This window comes from Globicephala melas, chromosome 6, assembly GCF_963455315.2.
Source record: "Globicephala melas chromosome 6, mGloMel1.2, whole genome shotgun sequence".
Classification (NCBI taxonomy): domain Eukaryota; kingdom Metazoa; phylum Chordata; class Mammalia; order Artiodactyla; family Delphinidae; genus Globicephala; species Globicephala melas.
This window is the reverse complement of record NC_083319.1, coordinates 44,154,216-44,172,083: the sequence shown is the minus strand read 5'-3', so window position 1 is coordinate 44,172,083 and position 17,868 is coordinate 44,154,216. Positions and strand designations below refer to the sequence as shown.

General features: G+C 37.5%; 1 protein-coding gene across 3 annotated transcripts in view; it reads left to right on the top strand.

Moving 5' to 3' along the window:
• The window catches only part of PCSK5 (proprotein convertase subtilisin/kexin type 5), a 313,374-nt gene that overhangs the window by 233,228 nt on the left and 62,278 nt on the right, over nucleotides 1-17,868 (top strand). For all 3 annotated transcript variants that reach the window (XM_060300834.1, XM_030876984.2, XM_060300835.1), the window contains one exon: nucleotides 1,656-1,759. In XM_060300834.1, coding sequence (XP_060156817.1) covers nucleotides 1,656-1,759 — 104 coding nt within the window. The remainder of the gene's footprint in view (nucleotides 1-1,655; nucleotides 1,760-17,868) is intronic.

Below are 17,868 nucleotides of genomic sequence, written 5' to 3'. Positions count from 1 at the left end.
GGAGCTGTGGCTCTTACTTTAGCAAAATGATGTACTGTCTACCACTTATAATGGTTTATTATGCACCAGGAACAAGGTTAAGTACTTGGCATGGCAGTTGACTCTTGAACAACATAGGTTTGAAATGCACAGGTCCGCTTATACGCAGATTTTTTTCACTAAATACGTAGTACATGATCCGCTGTTGGTTGAATATATGGATGCAGAACCGTGGCTACGGAGGGCCAACTATAAGTTATACTCAGACTTTTGACTGCTCAGGGGTCGGCGCCCCAAACCTCCGCGTTGTTCAAGGGACAGCTATACTTTGATTCAGTTGGTACAACGAAGTAAAGTAGATATTAACATCCACATTCTAAGTGGGGAAACTGACACTTTGGGAAGTCAATTTCACATACGTAGAAAATGAAGGAACCAGAATCTGATCACTGGGCCCCCTCTCATTAGGAGGCCACCCTCAAAAACACGTATATGCTGAGTGTGATAGGAAAATGTAGTATCAAGTGAAGCAGTGTGCAGCTTCATCATTGAAAATTAGCTCTAAAGATACCACGTTCTCCCTCTGCCTGGGAGACACCAGTGTGCATACGTGCCCATACGAGGGGGTACAGAGATTACCACATGCCCCTGTCACACTTCTAGGAAGGTAGCAAGTCATTGTCTCTCCTCCTTCAAATGTTCCGGCCCATCCTTTGCAAATATCCTTCTAAAATGAAGGTGGCAGATGAGAAGCAAAGAAAATAACTACACAAGCTGCATGATAAGTTGCCATATTTCCTAGTTAAGTAAAAAAATTGTCACACCTCACATTCAAGACTGAATTGAATAAGTATCCTGATTAGAGAATTTCATGCATGCACTGAGTCAAATGCCTTTAGTAAATAACATGTTCTTTGAAAGAGAACAAAAGACTGTGTATATATACTTGGATTTGTTTTCTGTGTGTTTATTAGTATTGCAGTTCTTTGATGAAAGTATCTCCCATTCAGTAGTGTCTTTGTGATCTTCAGTGCCAACAGCCATAAGAAATAGGTATCCAATAATTTAATAACTATTTATTGCAAATTAAGACACTCCCATAGTTTTCTGTGTACCCAGTTTTGGGCTCCGTACCACATCCTCTTCCTTTGAGAACACTGAAAATGAAGACTTGGTTTCAGTTGAGACTTTTTCTGTATCCCACACATCCATCCAGAATGGTTAACATTGCTAAGTTCTTTGTTAAATTAAAATCAAGTGCCTGGCTAAACAACTGAACAAGGAATGTTCAAGAGCCCTTCAGTTTTGATTTTAGCTTGTTGTAATTTTCTAATGATGATGCAAGAGTCTACGCGAAGGATGACAGGGCCAGAATTGGGAGCCATTTTGTTGAGAAAACTGGAAATCTTCACCCTTTTAAAAACTTACACTGACTAATATCACATTATTTCTCAAATTAAAGGTTACATTTTCTGCCTCCCTGAGACTAATGTCACTTCTCCAAGATGAGAACAAGAGCGGCATTTGGCATTTGTTTATCCCAAACCCAAATCGCTGACCCTTTGTTTTTAGTACTTTGCCCTTCTGCTTTTGCTTTTTTAATTTGCTTGTGACTCTCTGCTTCCCCCATCTTTTTTTTTTTTTGGTACAATGATTCTTACCTTGTCTTTCCCCAGTCCGTTTCTGACCTGGAGAGACGTGCAGCATGTTATTGTAAGGACTTCCCGTGCAGGACATTTGAACGCTAATGACTGGAAAACCAATGCTGCTGGTTTTAAGGGTGAGAACTTCTTTCATATTTTGTCACAGGCAAAATATTTTTATTTTTCCCCCATTTTAAATGGAGAGCAGGAAATAGAACCCATCCAAAGAAACTTTAAATTTTGTACTGACACAGGAAGAGCTTGACCTCTTAGTAGAAAAAAAAAAGGCAGGTTCCTTTTTTTTTTTTTTTTTATTAAAACAACACATTTAAGGCAGATTTCCTTGGCTTCCCACATCATAGGTCAGTTTCTTTAAAGGTAACCAACTCCCAAGTATTGTCGACCTATGGGGCTCCTCATTAGTTTATTCTTTGGTGTCATCGATTATCTGAGTGGTATTTGTAACAATGTATTTAAAAATTCCTTACCTTCTGGAGTGATTACTTCCAGTTAATAATAGCTGGTATCTTTTGTTCGTTTGAGGGTAGCACTGTTAGTTGCTAGGCTATGCTTTTCTACATATTTTGTTTTTGTTGTTTTTTTTTTTAAACCTTCCACAAACAGAAAAATAGGCATAATTCTAAGACGTTACTTTACATAAACTAAAAGTTCTTATGAAGCTTTATAATGCACAGTCTTAGGCAAGTATGCACAGGATATAAATAAGTGCTGACTATTTTTCCCCTGGCTGATGGGGATTCTAGTTCCATCAAGCTATCTTACTAATGGTAGCCATTTTGTTTATTGTCATCCATAACATATGCTATAATCAAAAGAAAATAATTATATAAAGTAGTTGTCCTATAGTGTAGTATCTGTACTCAGGTTTCAGATCATCTAAATTTTAATCCATTAATTTAATTTACAACAAAGATTACTTTTTGTTGTATCTGCAGACTTAAATTTACTCCCAAATAATCTTTGTATCATTATATATCCCTATGGATGAAAAACAGTATTCTATAACATAAGGAATATCTACTTAAAAATTATAGTTCTGGTCCTCAGATCATTGGTAATAAGCTGAATAATCCTGGGCAAGTCATTTAATTTTTCTGGGCCCTAACTTCCGCAACTTAAACAATTTAGAAGCTGAATAATATTATCTACATAGGATATGTTACATATGATTTTAATATATCCTTAGTGTATTATACCCAATGTATGTAAATATTCATGCTGAAAATGTAAAGTGTAATTTTAAAAATTATTTGCAAGCAGCTTACTAATCGTGCTTTGCCGAAACCTATCAATATGCCAGGGAACCAGCGCCATATAAAAGAGTTCTTTGATTAACATCTTCACTGAAGACTTCACTTTTAGAAAACAAGAATGTCCCTCTGCTTTCGAGTATTATCAAATACCTTTCTGTGCTTGTAAACTATATAATGCAGCAGTGTTCAATGAGCTTTGAATCTAAAGCATTGTAAATACCTGTTGGGATCACATTTTCTGAAGCTCAAATCAAGACACGTGGTACCAGAATAGCAAATGTTGTGTGCAGCATCAAAAATACTTGAAATTTCAATTGTTCTAGAAAATCCAGGATGTAATTTGCCATATGTATGTTTCCTTTTGATTAGCTTCCCCATGCTTCCAGCCCCGACTCTATAAATGCAGGCAGCCAAGGGGTTGGGTTTGGGGAGGGGGGAAGAAGGGATCAAAACACTGGCTGGTTCAACACTGCAATGAACTTCTTAGTAGAAGGTTCACAGACTAAGTACATTGACCTCAATGAGGCTGAGGAATCAACTTTAACCCAAATAAAAGTCTTAGTTTTACTTACTCCTTTTTGGCAACTTAAAAGGAGCAAATGGTTCTAATAAAAAATGCAACTCTTTTGAAAACCTCTGTTGGTTTTGGAGAGGGGGAAGCCGAGGATTTAGACTAAATCACCAGATCCAAACCTGAGTCTGAAGGGGGCCATACGCTGCTTCTGGCAGGGAGGAAAGAGCATTTTACTATTGCACGTGGCAATATTTAGTATAATATTTCACTCTTCTCTTAGATTGCTGCCAAGAGTAACAATTAAAGTTCACTTTTTCATAGATGAATTACCCTGAACCGTCTGGACTCCCAGTGGAATTGTTTTGTAATTTTGTTGATGGCAAGCCCCATATTTCATCTAAACATGATCATAATAAGAATGATTTTTTTAAGAGTTATTTTCTTCCCTACTCGAAGCATTCCCATCCCCTCCCTAGCGTCCCACAAATAAAAGTGATTAAGGCAGAGGCTAGCAGGAGAAGTGACATGCTTCTGGGAAGGAGAGAATGCAGGTCACTAGGACTGGAAAAAGATGGGCTGACTTTTTATGGAATAAGGTCTGAACGAACAAAAAATAGTGAAGGCTTGGAAGAGGTTCATGCAATGAGAGCTCATATTTTAAATTAGGTCAGCCAGCTTTTGCAGGCGTTGCTTAGAGGGAACACATGGCCAAATGTTTCTCCTTAGGAGAAAACGGAAGTTGCCTGCAAGCAGAAGCCTGCAGCCCTGGGTGCACTCCCTCTTACCACTTGGTTTAGTCCTAACGCTGAGTGAGATGTAGGTATGAAACGAATCTGAAAACACCTGTGCTTCCCTGGGCTTGCTGTTGTGCCCTCATGTTGAGAGATTTAACTTGTCTGAAGAGTGGGTTTTCGTTTTTGTTTTTGAAACCACCAGAATTTCATAAATTGCTTGGCAGGTGCTCTTCTGCAGTGGGGCCGTCAGTACGAACATGTGAATTTCCTTCTCATCAGGTAAAGCAGAAGCAGCTCAGAGTAGCAACCAGTTAGGTTTTGGGGTCTTGCCATCAATAGACTTGATAGTCTTAGTTCTCACTGATAACTTTGGAGAAGCCAACACCCTACAGATCAGTCTTTCCCCAAACCCTGCCAAGTGCATTTCACACAATGTCCTTACATTTCTCCAGACCTACCCATGTGTGGTCCGTCCGAAGCAGAGAACAGAGCCAGATGTTATAGGAACTAGACTGGTGTGGGTCTCCTCTCAAGGCAGACTTGATCTAATCTACTCTTACCCACATGTGTTATGGGCCTGGATTCCTGGCTCCTGGAAGGGGATTCCCTCCAGAAGCAGCTGCTGGCTTCTTGTTAACTGGCATGGACAGATTGCACTCAGGCAAGGAAGTTGCCCTTGAAGGACCGGCTCCTCTGTGTGTTTCTCTGAGAGCGGAGCTGCATACTGATGAGCTGGGTGCAGAGAACTTTCTTCCCCTTTCTGTGTGCTCTCATTATGGTCGCACTCTATAAACGATCCTATATTGAGATCAGTTCACAGTAAAGCCAGCCCCAAAGCTGGAAGCCACTCATCAACATTTTTATGCTAATGGTACCTTAATTTTTAACAATGTTGATTGAACTAAGATGATTCTGTCTTGATGCTTCTTCAATAATAATCTCTTATAGTTAAAATATCTTGCAGGAGATTTGTTTTTCAAAATAAACATAATCCAATGAATGCATACCTATGGAAACGAACTAGACGTTATTTAGATTTGTTCATCCTGTGAATGATCCTAGCTAAATTTCAGACACCTTTTGACTTTAAACCTCCTCCAGAGATAGTTTCTTTAATAATAAATACCACGCACCTAGCAAAGAATCTGAGATTATGCATGAGAATAGGAAAGTATTTGTATGAGACCACATGAACAGATGTGGTATTTGCCACTACAGAACTAAAATCCAGATTCCAGTATTTTGCTACTGAGCAACATTTGCAGTGCTTGGAGATGACTTTGGCATTACATTGTCTGTTTGGGGGTTTCTTCAATATTACTTCTTTCTCCTTTTTTTCCCTTTGCTCTTACGATAAGTCTTTCCTATTTTTTTCTTTTCTACTGTTTTTAATACCGCCCTCGTGCTCCTGAAAATGTACAGATCAGCTGTAGAATTGAGGGTTTTCCCCATCAGGGTGGTTTTCTTCAAGGAATTTAAGTTATGCAGTCTCTTCATTCATTTATTCACAAATATTTCCTGCGCACCTTCAGCAGGCCAGCCCAACACATGCTGAATGAAGTGCAACCAAAGAGGAGAATTAGAAGGAAACGTCCGGGGCCCCATGACTTTGCCTGCTCTGATCTGGCTGTGCTGTGATTTACACACAGAACAGAAATTTACACTGCACTTTTTTTATCCCTTCAGTCAAGCCCAACCAATCTGCCAGGTTCATGTTTATAGTATCAATGATCCTTCTCTCATCATCTAAAATGCAGCCCAGCCCTGAGCAGCAGAAGGCATCTAAGGAGAGAATCTCTCTTGTGGAGTGTCATTTACATTTTGACCAGCTCCGTTTGTACCTATAGAGTATATGGATCCTAGAGCCATGCAGAGGACTTGAATTCTGCATTCTTCTAGAATCCATGGCTCACAGCCTTTCAGGAAGAACGTGACCCTTTGTTATGAGCCCCTCCCTCCTACTGCTTTAATCTGAAGACCCTGCAGATTTCCCCTTTCTCCCCCAGCCTCCTGGGCTGTGCTCGCTGAATCTTTCCCCCATGTCCTTATCTCTGGTTTGTGGATGCAGTTATGAGAAGTATAATTGAATGCATGCAACATCGGTGCTGTAGTTTTTTTCAAAGTGTCTGTATTTGGATATGATGACTTGATATTTTACAGTTAAACTCTCTTAAATCTAGGAAGAGGAATAGACGTCAGATAATAAATTAGGAACTTCTGTCATCTTTACTAGGCGAAAGAATGAAAAAAATGTCATTGAAAATCAAAAATGACAACTAAGTGAGCGAGGTTACCACGCCTTCCATTTCACTGCCCTCCCAGACTATGTAAGTCTCTTTTTTTCTACCAGCATGTTGCTGAAACCTCCCCATCCTCCACTGACTCTTTCTTTGACCACAACTAAACTACTAGATTTTTTTTTTAATTTCTAACTGACTTCCCACCATGGGGAAAACAATTGACAGTCTAACATGACTTCTTAGCCTCAAAGGCCCTTAACTTTTAATAACCTTTATTACTTTTAATCGCCGTCATTTTATTTCCACTGTTAGGGCTGGTAATTTTAAGATGTTCCAATATATTTTTAATACCTACCTGTCTTGCTTTCAGTTTTAACACTTATTAAAAAGAATTAGATGTGCTGAAACGATTAAGCATGCCATGTGTTGAACTGAAACTAAAGGTTTTGAAATGTGGTGTTTTTATTTTTTTACTGAGTATATAAAGTAATATCTGATGTGTTACCATGTGAAAGGGTAAAGCTATATTGTATTTTATTATGTCACTGTACAAATAATATCTTATCTTTGCCACCTAGCATGCTCACGTGATGTTGGTAGCTATGATTAAAGCTACATAATGTACCTTAATTGGAAATCTGTACATCATGTTTTCAAAGAAAGGTCAAAGTGAAACATTATTCATCTGGTCAGTGTCAGAGGGGGTGTTTGAATCAGATGCTTGACTTCAGTCCTGATCCTATTTTCAGAAATAAGGCATTTAGTTCTTCTCTTAAAATGCAGAGAGGGATGTAAGTACATTTGATCCTACGTAATGAAATTTGCTCCCTAGAAACACCACCTGATTTTCTTTCAAGATTCTATATTTATTCCATTGTATTCTATGAACTCCTATGCATTTATTAACTTAAAACCTTTCATTTTTGCATTCATTGATCACTGAAATAGGAGCTTACCTTCTTGCTCATTTATAAAAAAAAAGATATGAATCACACATAATTTAGGGATTTTACGTTTATTCTTTTGTCTGGTGGATGATTTACCTAAATATCTACCTGGGAACAGCAATATAGAACCCCTGACAGCAGTCTGCTTGGTCATTGCTTAATCCGGAGTCTTGTATCCAAAATGTCTACTTGCCCCATAAGAGTGTTCTATTCATTCCTACTAAATATGTGAGATTTTAAAATATTTTCTGCAAATGAAAAATGTTATTTTCTCTGCACTGGTCTTTGAATGGTAGTGTTAGGTTTGTTAGACTTTGGGGGTGTTTTGTTCTGTTTTTTCATCCCTAAATACAAAAGTTTTAACTGCATGTGGTTTCACACTTAAAATCCATCTTCAGAATAGAATTAAAACAATGGTTGTACTGTACGACTATTATCTCTTTACAAAACATAATTAGTTAATGAAGGGAATTATGTTTGGAGTAGTTTTGTGGCTTTGCCACAATCTTAAGAACTTTATTCTAGTAGAGTCTGTTATTGATATTTTCTTTGGCCTTTGAGGAAGCCAATTAACATTTTTGTATCTTGGGTTTTTAGAATGTGGGTAACAAATACCAAACATAATGAGAAGGCTGAGTTGAAAGAAAAGTGCTTTGAAATTGCAAAATACCAAACATAAAAAAACCCTTGACAAAGAAAAGAGTCTTAAAAGTGTATTTTCATAAGTCACAGCTTTCTACTGTGAAATGAGGATAAAGATATGAAACTATGTTGTGAATTAGAATGCTATTTTGCGACTGAAATTAATTAAATTACCTGAGTGGGCAAGAGAAAATGTATTACTTTGTAATGAACTTATCACAATACGTCTTCATACCTTTTATCCCATAATCGCATATCAATGACTATACTATAATCATATATAAACATAACTAAAATTCTGTTTTGCAAATTAATGTTTAAATATCAACTTGACTTCAACCTGCTAAATTTTGAAAGTTGTAATTAATTATTTCAACATAAGAACTAATGAAAAAATCTGAACTGACTGTAGCTATCAATGTCCTATCAACTCTTTAACCATTAATATACAGTATAAAAGCTATAAGCTTAAAATGTGATTTTTAACAATATGCAAAATTCGTATACTGAAGAGACAATTGATGTCTCTTTTTGTGTAATCACCTGATGAAACTCGATTTCACTAATTCTAATGAGGCTGGACTTCCTTAGGTATTTTTAAAACTCTTCTTTCAGCAAATGAGTTTGGCTATCCTTTATGATAGCAAAGCTTGATATTTTGTGGTTACAACTGATATTTCAGGCAAAGATAAAAATCATCAAGCCCTAAACCCCATAATTACAAAGGGTGGTCAACCAAGGCCAATGTTGTTTTCAGGCCAAAAGTGTATTGGAACTATAAATAACGAAATGGAGTTCTTTGACTCACTAATAACTGGATTCTGAATCCAGTTCCAAAATAAGATGCCCCCAAAAGATTTAAGACAAGACAGTCTTATCAGAATATACATACAAGGAGATTGGTTCAAGGTGGCAGAGTAGAAGGACGTGTGCTCACTCCCTCTTGTGAGAGCACCAGAATCACAACTAACTGCTGAACAATCACCAAAAAGAAGACACTGGAACTCACCAAAAAAGATACCCCACATCTAAAGACAAAGGAGAAGACAAAGTGAGATGGTAGGAGGGGCTTAATCACAATAAAATGAAATCTCATAACTGCTGGGTGGGTGACTCACAAACTGGAGAACAATTATTCCACAGAAGTCCACCCACTGGAGTGAAGGTTCTGAGCCCCACATCAGGCTTCCCAACCTGAGGGACCAGCAACGGGAGGAGGAATTCCCAGAGAATCAGACTTTGAAGGCTAGTTGGGTTTGATTGCAGGACTTCAACAAGATTGGGGGAAACAGAGACTGAACTCTTGGAGGGCACACACAAAGTAGGTGCATCAGGACCCAGGGGAAGGAGCAGTGACCCCATAGGAGACTGAACCAGACCTACCTGCTAATGTTGGTGGGTCTCCTGCAGAGGTGGGGGGTGGTTGTGGCTCACCATGGGGACAAGGACACTGGCAGCAGAAGTTCTGGGAAGTACTCCTTGGCATCAGCCCTCCCGGAGCCCGCCATTAGCCCCATCAAAGAGCCTGTAGCCTCCAGTGCTGGGTTGCCTCAGGCCAAACAACCAACGGGGAGGAAACTCAGCCCCACCCATAAGCAGACAAGTGGATTAAACTTTTACTGAGCTCTGCCCACCAGAGCAACACCCAGCGCTACCCACCACTGATGCCTCCCATCAGGAAGCTTGCATAAGCCTCTTAGATAGCCTCATCCACCAGAGGTCAGACAGCAGAAGCAAGAAGAGCTATAATCCTGCAACCTGTGGAACGAAAACCACATTCACAGAAAGATAGACAAGATGAAAAGGCAGAGGACTATGTACCAAATGATAGAACAATATAAAACCCCAGAAAAACAACTAAATGAAGTGGAGAGGCAACCGTCCAGAAAAAGAATTCAGAATAATGATAGTGAAGATGATCCAGGACCTTGGAAAAAGAATGCAGGCAAAGATCGAGAAGATGCAAGAAATGTTTAACAAAGACCCAGAAGAATTAAAGAACAAACACCTAGAAGAATTAAAGAACAAATAGAGATGAGCAATACAATAAGTTAAATGAAAAATATATTAGAAGGAATCAATAACAGAATGACTGAGGCAGAAGAACGGATAAGTGACCTGGAAGACAGAATGGAGGAATTCACTGCCACGGAACAGAATAAAGAAAAAAGAACGAAAAGAAATGAAGACAGCCTAAGAGTTCTGGGACAACATTAAACGCACCAACATTTGCATTACAGGGGTCCCAGAAGGAGAAGAGAGAGAGAAAGGACCCAAGAAAATATTTGAAGAGATTATAGTCGAAAACTTCCCTAACATAGGAAACGAAATAGCCACCCAAGTCCAGGAAGCGCAGAGAGTCCCAGGCAGGATAAATCCAAGGAGAAACACGCTGAGACAAATACTAATCAAATTGACAAAAATTACAGACAGGGAAAAATTATTACAAGCAACAAGGGAAAAATGACAAGTAACATACAAGGGAACCCCCCTAAGGTTAACAGCTGATTTCTCTGCAGAAACTCTACAAGCCAGAAGGGAGTGGCATGATATATTTGAAGTGGTGGAAGGGAAGAACCTACAACCAAGATTACTCTACCTGGCAAGGATCTCATTCAGATTCAATGGAGAAATCAAAAGCTTTACAGACAAGCAAAAGCTAAGAGAATTCAGCACCACCAAACCAGTTCTACAGCAAATGCTACAGGAACTTCCCTAAGTGGGAAACACAAGAGAAGAAAAGGACCTACAAAAACAAACTCAGAACAATTAAGAAAATGGTCATAGGAACATACATATCAATAATTACCTTAAATGTGAATGGATTAAATGCTCCAACCAAAAGACACAGCCTCGCTGAATGAATACAAAACAAGACCTGGATATATGCTGTCTACAAGTGACCCACTTCAGACCTAGGGACACATACAGACTGAAAGTGAGGGGATGGAAAAAGATATTCCATGCAGATGGAAATCAGAAGGAAGCTGGAGTAGCAATACTCATGTCAGATAAAATAGACTTTAAAATAAAGAATGTTACAAGAGACAAGGAAGGACACTGCATAATGATCAAGGGATCAATCCAAGAAGAAGCTATAACAATTATAAATATATATGCACCCAACACAGGAGCACCTCAATACATAAGGCAACTACTAACAGCTATAAAAGAGGAAATCGACAGTAACACAATAATAGTGGGGGACTTTAACACCTCACTTACACCAATGGACAGATCATCCAAAATGAAAATAAATAAGGAAACACAAGCTTTAAATGACACAGTAGACCAGATAGATTTAATTGATATTTATAGGACATTCCATCTAAAAACAGCAAATTACACTATCTTCTCAAGGGCACATGGAACATTCTCCAGGATCGCATCTTGGGTCACAAATAAAGCCTTCGTAAATTTAAGAAAATTGAAATCACATCAAACATCTTTTCCTACCACAACACTATGAGACTAGATATCAATTACAGGGAAAAAATGTAAAAACACAAACACATGGAGGCTAAACAATACATTACTAAATAACCAAGAGATCACTGAAGAAATCAAAGAGGAAACCAAAAAATACCTGGAGACAAATGACAATGAAAACACGACAATGCAAAACCTATGGGATGCAGCAAAAGCAGTTCTAAGAGGGAAGTTTATAGCAGTACAATCCTACCTCAAGAAACAAGAAAAATCTTAAATAAACAATCTAGCCTTACACCTAAAGGAACTAGAGAAAGAAAAACAAACAAACCCAAAGTTAGTAGAAGGAAAGAAATAATAAAGATAAGGGCAGAAATAAATGAAATAGAAAGAAAGAAAACTGTAGCAAAGATCAATAAAATTAAAGCTAGTTCTTTGAGAATATAAACAAAATTGATAAACCTTTAGCCAGACAGAAAAAGAGGGAGAGGACTCAAATCAATAAAATTAGAAATGAAAAAAGAGCAGATACAGCAGACACTGCAGAAATACAAAGCATCATAAGAGACTACTACAAGCAATGTTATACCAATAAAATAGACAACCTGGAAAAAATGGACAAATTCTTAGAATTTGGTTATTCTTACGAAGGTATAACCTTCCAAGACTGAACTAGGAAGAAATAGAAAATATCAACAGACCAATCACAAGTATTGAAATTGAAACTGTGATTAAAAATCTTCCAACAAACAAAAGTCCAGGACCAGATGGCTTCACAGGTGGATTCTATCAAACATTTAGAGAAGAGCTAACGCCCATCCTTCTGAAACTCTTCCAGAAAACTGCAGAGGAAGGAGCACTCCCAAACTCATTCTACGAGGCCACCATCACCTTGATACCAAAAGCAGACAAAGACACTACAAAAAAAGAAAATTACAGACCAATATCACTGATGAATATAGATGCAAAAATCCTCAACAAAATACTAGCAAACATAACACATATATATGGAATTTAAGAAAAAAAATGTCATGAAGAACCTAGGGGTAAGGCAGGAATAAAGACGCAGACCTCCTAGAGAACGGACTTGAGGTTATGGGGAGGGGGAAGGGTGAGCTGTGACGGGGCGAGAGAGGGTCATGGACATATACACACTAACAAACGTAGTAAGGTAGATAGCTAGTGGGAAGCAGCCGCATGGCACAGGGATATTGACTCGGTGCTTTGTGACCGCCTGGAGGGGTGGGATAGGGAGGGTGGGAGGGAGGGAGACGCAAGAGGGAAGAGATATGGGAACATATGTATATGTATAACTGATTAACTTTGTTATAACAGAAACTAACACACCATTGTAAAGCAATTATACCCCAATAAAGATGTTAAAAAAAAAAATCATACAATAAAAAACTATTAAAAAAAAAACAAAAAAAAAAAAACAAAGCAACAACAACAAAAAAAATAATACTAGCAAACAGAATCCAACAACACATTAAAAGGATCATACACCATGATCAAGTGGGATTTATCACAGGAATGCAAGGATTCTTCAATATATGCAAATCCATCAGTGTGATACACTGATGGATTAACAAACTGATGAGTAAAAACCATATGATCATCTCATTAGACTCGGAAGAAGCTTTTGACAAAATTCAACACCCATTTATGATAAAAACTCTCCAGAAAGTGGGCATAGAGGGAACCTACCTCAACATAATAAAGGCCATACACGACAAACCCACAGCAAACATCATTCTCAATGGTGAAAAACTGAAAGCATTTCCTCTAAGATCAGGAAAAAGACAAGGATGTCCACTCCTGCCACTGTCATTCAACATAGTTTTGGAAGTCCTAGCCACGACAATCAGAGAAGAAAAAGAAATAAAAGGAGTACAAATTGGAAAAGAAGAAGTAAAACTATCACTATTTGCAGATGACGTGATACTATATATAAAGAATCCTGAAGATGCTACCAGAAAACTACCAGAGCTAATCAATGAATTTGGTAAAGTTGCAGGATACAAAATTAATGCATAGAAATCTCTTGCATTCCTATATACTAAGAATGAAAGATCAGAAAGAGAAATTAAGGAAACAATCACACTCACCATTGCAACAAAAAGAATAAAATACCTAGGAATAAACCTACCTAAGGAGGTAAAAGTCTTGTACTCAGAAAACTATAAGACACTGATGAAAGAAATTCAAGATGATGCAAACAGATGGAGAGATATAACATGTTCATGGATTGGAAGAATCAGTATTGTGAAAATGACTATACCACCTAAAGCAATCTACAGATTCAATGCAATCCCTATCAAATTACTAAAGACATTTTTTTTTACAGAACTAGAAGAAAAAATCTTAAAATTTGTGTGGAGACACAAAAGACCCTGAATAGTCAAAGCAATCTTGAAGGAAAAAAACAGAGCTGGAGGAATCAGACTCCCTCACCTCAGACTATACTACAAAGTATAGTAATCAAGACAGTATGGTACTGGCACAAAAACAGAAATATAGATCAATGGAACAGGATAGAAAGCCCAGTGATAAACCCATGCACCTATGGTCAACTAATCTATGACAAAGGAGGGAAGGATATACAACGGAGAAAAGACAGTCTCTTCAATAAGTGGTGCTGGGAAAACTGGACAGCTACATGTAAAAGAATGAAATTAGAACACTTCCTAACACCATACACAAAAATAAACTCAAAATGGATTAAAGACCTAAATGTAAGAATGGATACTATAACACTCTTAGAGGAAAACATAGGAAGAACACTCTGTGACTTAAATCACAGCAAGATCTTTTTTGACCCGCCTACTAGAGTAATGGAAATAAAAACAAAAATAAACAAATGGGACCTAATGATACTTAAAAGCTTTTGCACAGCAAAGGAAACTACAAACAAGCTGAAAAGACAACCCTCAGAATGGGCGAAAATATTTGCAAGTGAATCAACGGACAAAGAATAATCTCCAAAATATATAAATAGCTCATGCAGCTCAATATTAAAAAAAAAACAACCTGATCAAAAAATGGGCAGAAGACCTAAATAGACATTTCTCCAAAGAAGAAATACAGATGGCCAAGAGGCACATGAAAAGATGCTCAACATCACTAATTATTAGAGAAATGCGAATCAAAACTACAGTGAGGTATCACCTCACACCGGTTAGAATGGGCATCATCAGAAAATCTACAAACAACAAATGCTGGAGAGGGTGTGGAGAGAAGGGAACCCTCTTGCACTGTTGGTGGGAATGTAAATTGATACAGCCAGTATGGAGAACTTTATGGAGGTTCCTTAAAAAACTAAAAATAGAATTACCATGTGACTCAGCTATCCCACTACTGGGCATATACCCAGACAAAACCATAATTCAAAGAGATATGCACCCCAATGTTCATTGCAGCACTGTTTACAATAGCCAGGTCATGGAAGCAACCTAAATGCCTATCAACAAACAAATGGCTAAAGAAGTTGTGGTACATATATACAATGGAATATTACTCAACCACAAAAAGGAACAAAATTGGGTCATCTGTAGAGAAGTGGATGGATTTAGATACTGTCATACAGAATGAAGTAAGTCAGAAAGAGAAAAACAGTTATCGTATATTAATGCATATATGTGGAATCTAGAAAAATGGTATAGATGAACTGGTTTGCAAGGCAGAAATAGAGACACAGATGTAGAGAACAAACGTATGGACACGAAGGGGGAAAAGCCAGGGGAAGAGTGGGGTGGGGATGATTTAGGAGATTGGGATTGACATATATACACTAATATGTATAAAAGAGATAACTAATAAGAACCTGCTGTATAAAAAAGCAAAATTAAATTTAAAAAAAAGAAAAAACATGCAGAATCTAGCAGAGAACCTAAAAAAAAAAAGAATATACATACGTACACATACAGGCACATTTTCTTACAGAAGCCTTTTTGTTTTTTGTTTTAAATAAACAAAACCTCTTGTTTGAGGTTTTGTTTATTTAAAACAAAAGTCTCACTCTGCCTAGTGTTTTGGAGCATGGACCCCAAAGTCAAATAACCTGGGATTGAATCCCAGCTTTGTAAACAAATGAATAGTACATGTGGGAATCCACATACATTCTTAACTTCATTGGACTGAGTTTACATATAATAAAAAGCACCATTTTAATTGTACAAATGTATACGTCTGTGTAAACATCACCGCAATCAAGGTAGAGAACATTTCCATCACCCCACAAAGTTCTTTTGCGCTCTTTCTCATCCTTTATTCCACCCCACAACCCCACCCTTTGCAACCAGTTGATTTTCTGTCACTGTAGATTAGATTGTCTTTTGTAGACTTTCATGTAAATAGAATTCTTTGAAACTGGCTTCTTTCCCTCCATATATTTTTTGAGGTTCATCCATGTCATTAAGTATATGAGGAGTTTAGTCCATTTTATTACTAAGTAGTATTCCACTATATATATAGGAATGTACCACAATTTGTATCATCCTTCACTTTTTCATGGATAATTTTATTTTTTATTGAGGTATAGTTGATGTACAATATTATATAAGTTACAGGTGTACAACATAGTGATTCACAATTTTTAAAAGCTATACTCCATTTATAATTATTATAAAATATTGGCTACATTCCCTGTGTTGTACAATATATCCTTGTAGCTTATTTATTTCATACATAGAAGTTTGTACCTCCTAATCCCCTACCCCTATCCTACCTCTCCCTCTTTCTCTCCCCCCACTGGTAACTTCTACTTTGTTCTCTATATCTGTGAAACTGTTCTTTTTTGTTATATCCACTAGTTTGTTTTAATTTTTAGGTTCCACATGTAAGTTATATCATACAGTATTTGTCTTTTCTCTGACTTATTTCACTTAGCGTAATACCCTCCTGGTCCGTCCATGTTGTTGCAAATGACAAAATTTTATTCTTTTTTATGGCTGAGTAGTATTCTGCTGTATATATGTACCACATATTCTTAATCCATTCATCTGTTGATGGACACTTAGGTTACTTCCATATCTTGACAATTGTAATACTGCTGCTTTGAACATTGGGGTGCATATATCTTTTTGAATTAGTGGTTTGGTTTTTTTGGATATGTGCTCAAGAGTGGAATTATTCATATGATAGTTCTATTTTTAGTTTTTTGAGGAACCTCCATACTGTTTTCCACAGTGGCTACACCAATTTACATTCCCACCAACAGTGTACGAAGGTTCCCCTTCCCCTGGACTATTTCATTGTTTCCAGTTTGGTTGTTATGAGTAACGCTGGTATGAATATTCATGGATAAGTCTCTGTGTGGACAGATTACAACTGTTTAAGCATTACGCAGTCCGAAAGACCTAATTTAAACAGAGGCTTTGAGGAGTAAGGGAATGGTCCAAATGGCTAGCCAGATATAGCGCATTTCAGGCCAGGCATAGAGCAGATACAGAGACTCAATCAAGGAAAAGCTAGGAGGCCATCCATCCTAGCTGGAGTGTGTGGCAAAGGGAAGAATGAGGAAAACAGTATCGTATACAGAATTGAGCACCGTTCTTCCTTCATAGCAGACACTCAGGGAACACGATCATCTACATGTTATGCATCATTCTCATACAACATTTAATGTTGAATTAATAAACAGTTAATATTCTGTTAGAATTTTTGTATGATAAAAATGAAGCACATATATATATATATATATATATATATATGCATAGATTTGTGGCCATTAAAATGCTGTGTGTAGCTTAGGAATGAAATGAGCTCCACTCTCCCTTGCAGATATGACACTCCTTTATACTCACGTATTTCTTGTAACACTTCTGTCCCCCTCTCTGTAGTTTACTTTATCTAATTTGGGTTCTTATTTCCATTTGCCAGTGATTTTAGTTGATGATTCTGGATAAAGGGTTAACTTCCTTATTTGTTATTTCTCTGCTTTTCTAGAAGACTACTTGGATTTCAAGAAACACTAGATGGGCTGGAATGTTTTGAAAAAAGCATAATCTGCTGATCGTGAATGATTTGTTAATGTCATGTACATAACATAGATGAGAAGCATAGATAAATATAATGAGAGGGTGGAAGGTGGTTGAGAAACTTAGAGTTACTCCTGGGAACCAAAACTTGTCTGAAATAGTTTTTAGAGTAGTTAGTTTAAACAGATGTATTATTTTTTCTTTGCATCTCTTGGAGGATTGGGGATTCAAACTGGATGAGACAGCTGTGGTGAAAGGAATGGTCAGGGTAAGGGAGAAGACAGAGGGCCCAGTGTGCAAAAAGGACGGGTATGATGTGATGAGGGAAGTAATTCAGAAGAAACTGAGAGTAATGCTACCTGATTCCTAGAGTTAAGAGTTCTTATTTGATCTGAAAAACACGTGGGGGCTACTGCACTGATTTGAGAAAGTGAGTTGGATGATAGTAATGACTATCAAGTAAGTCGATTCCAGTTGCTTTGATGTTA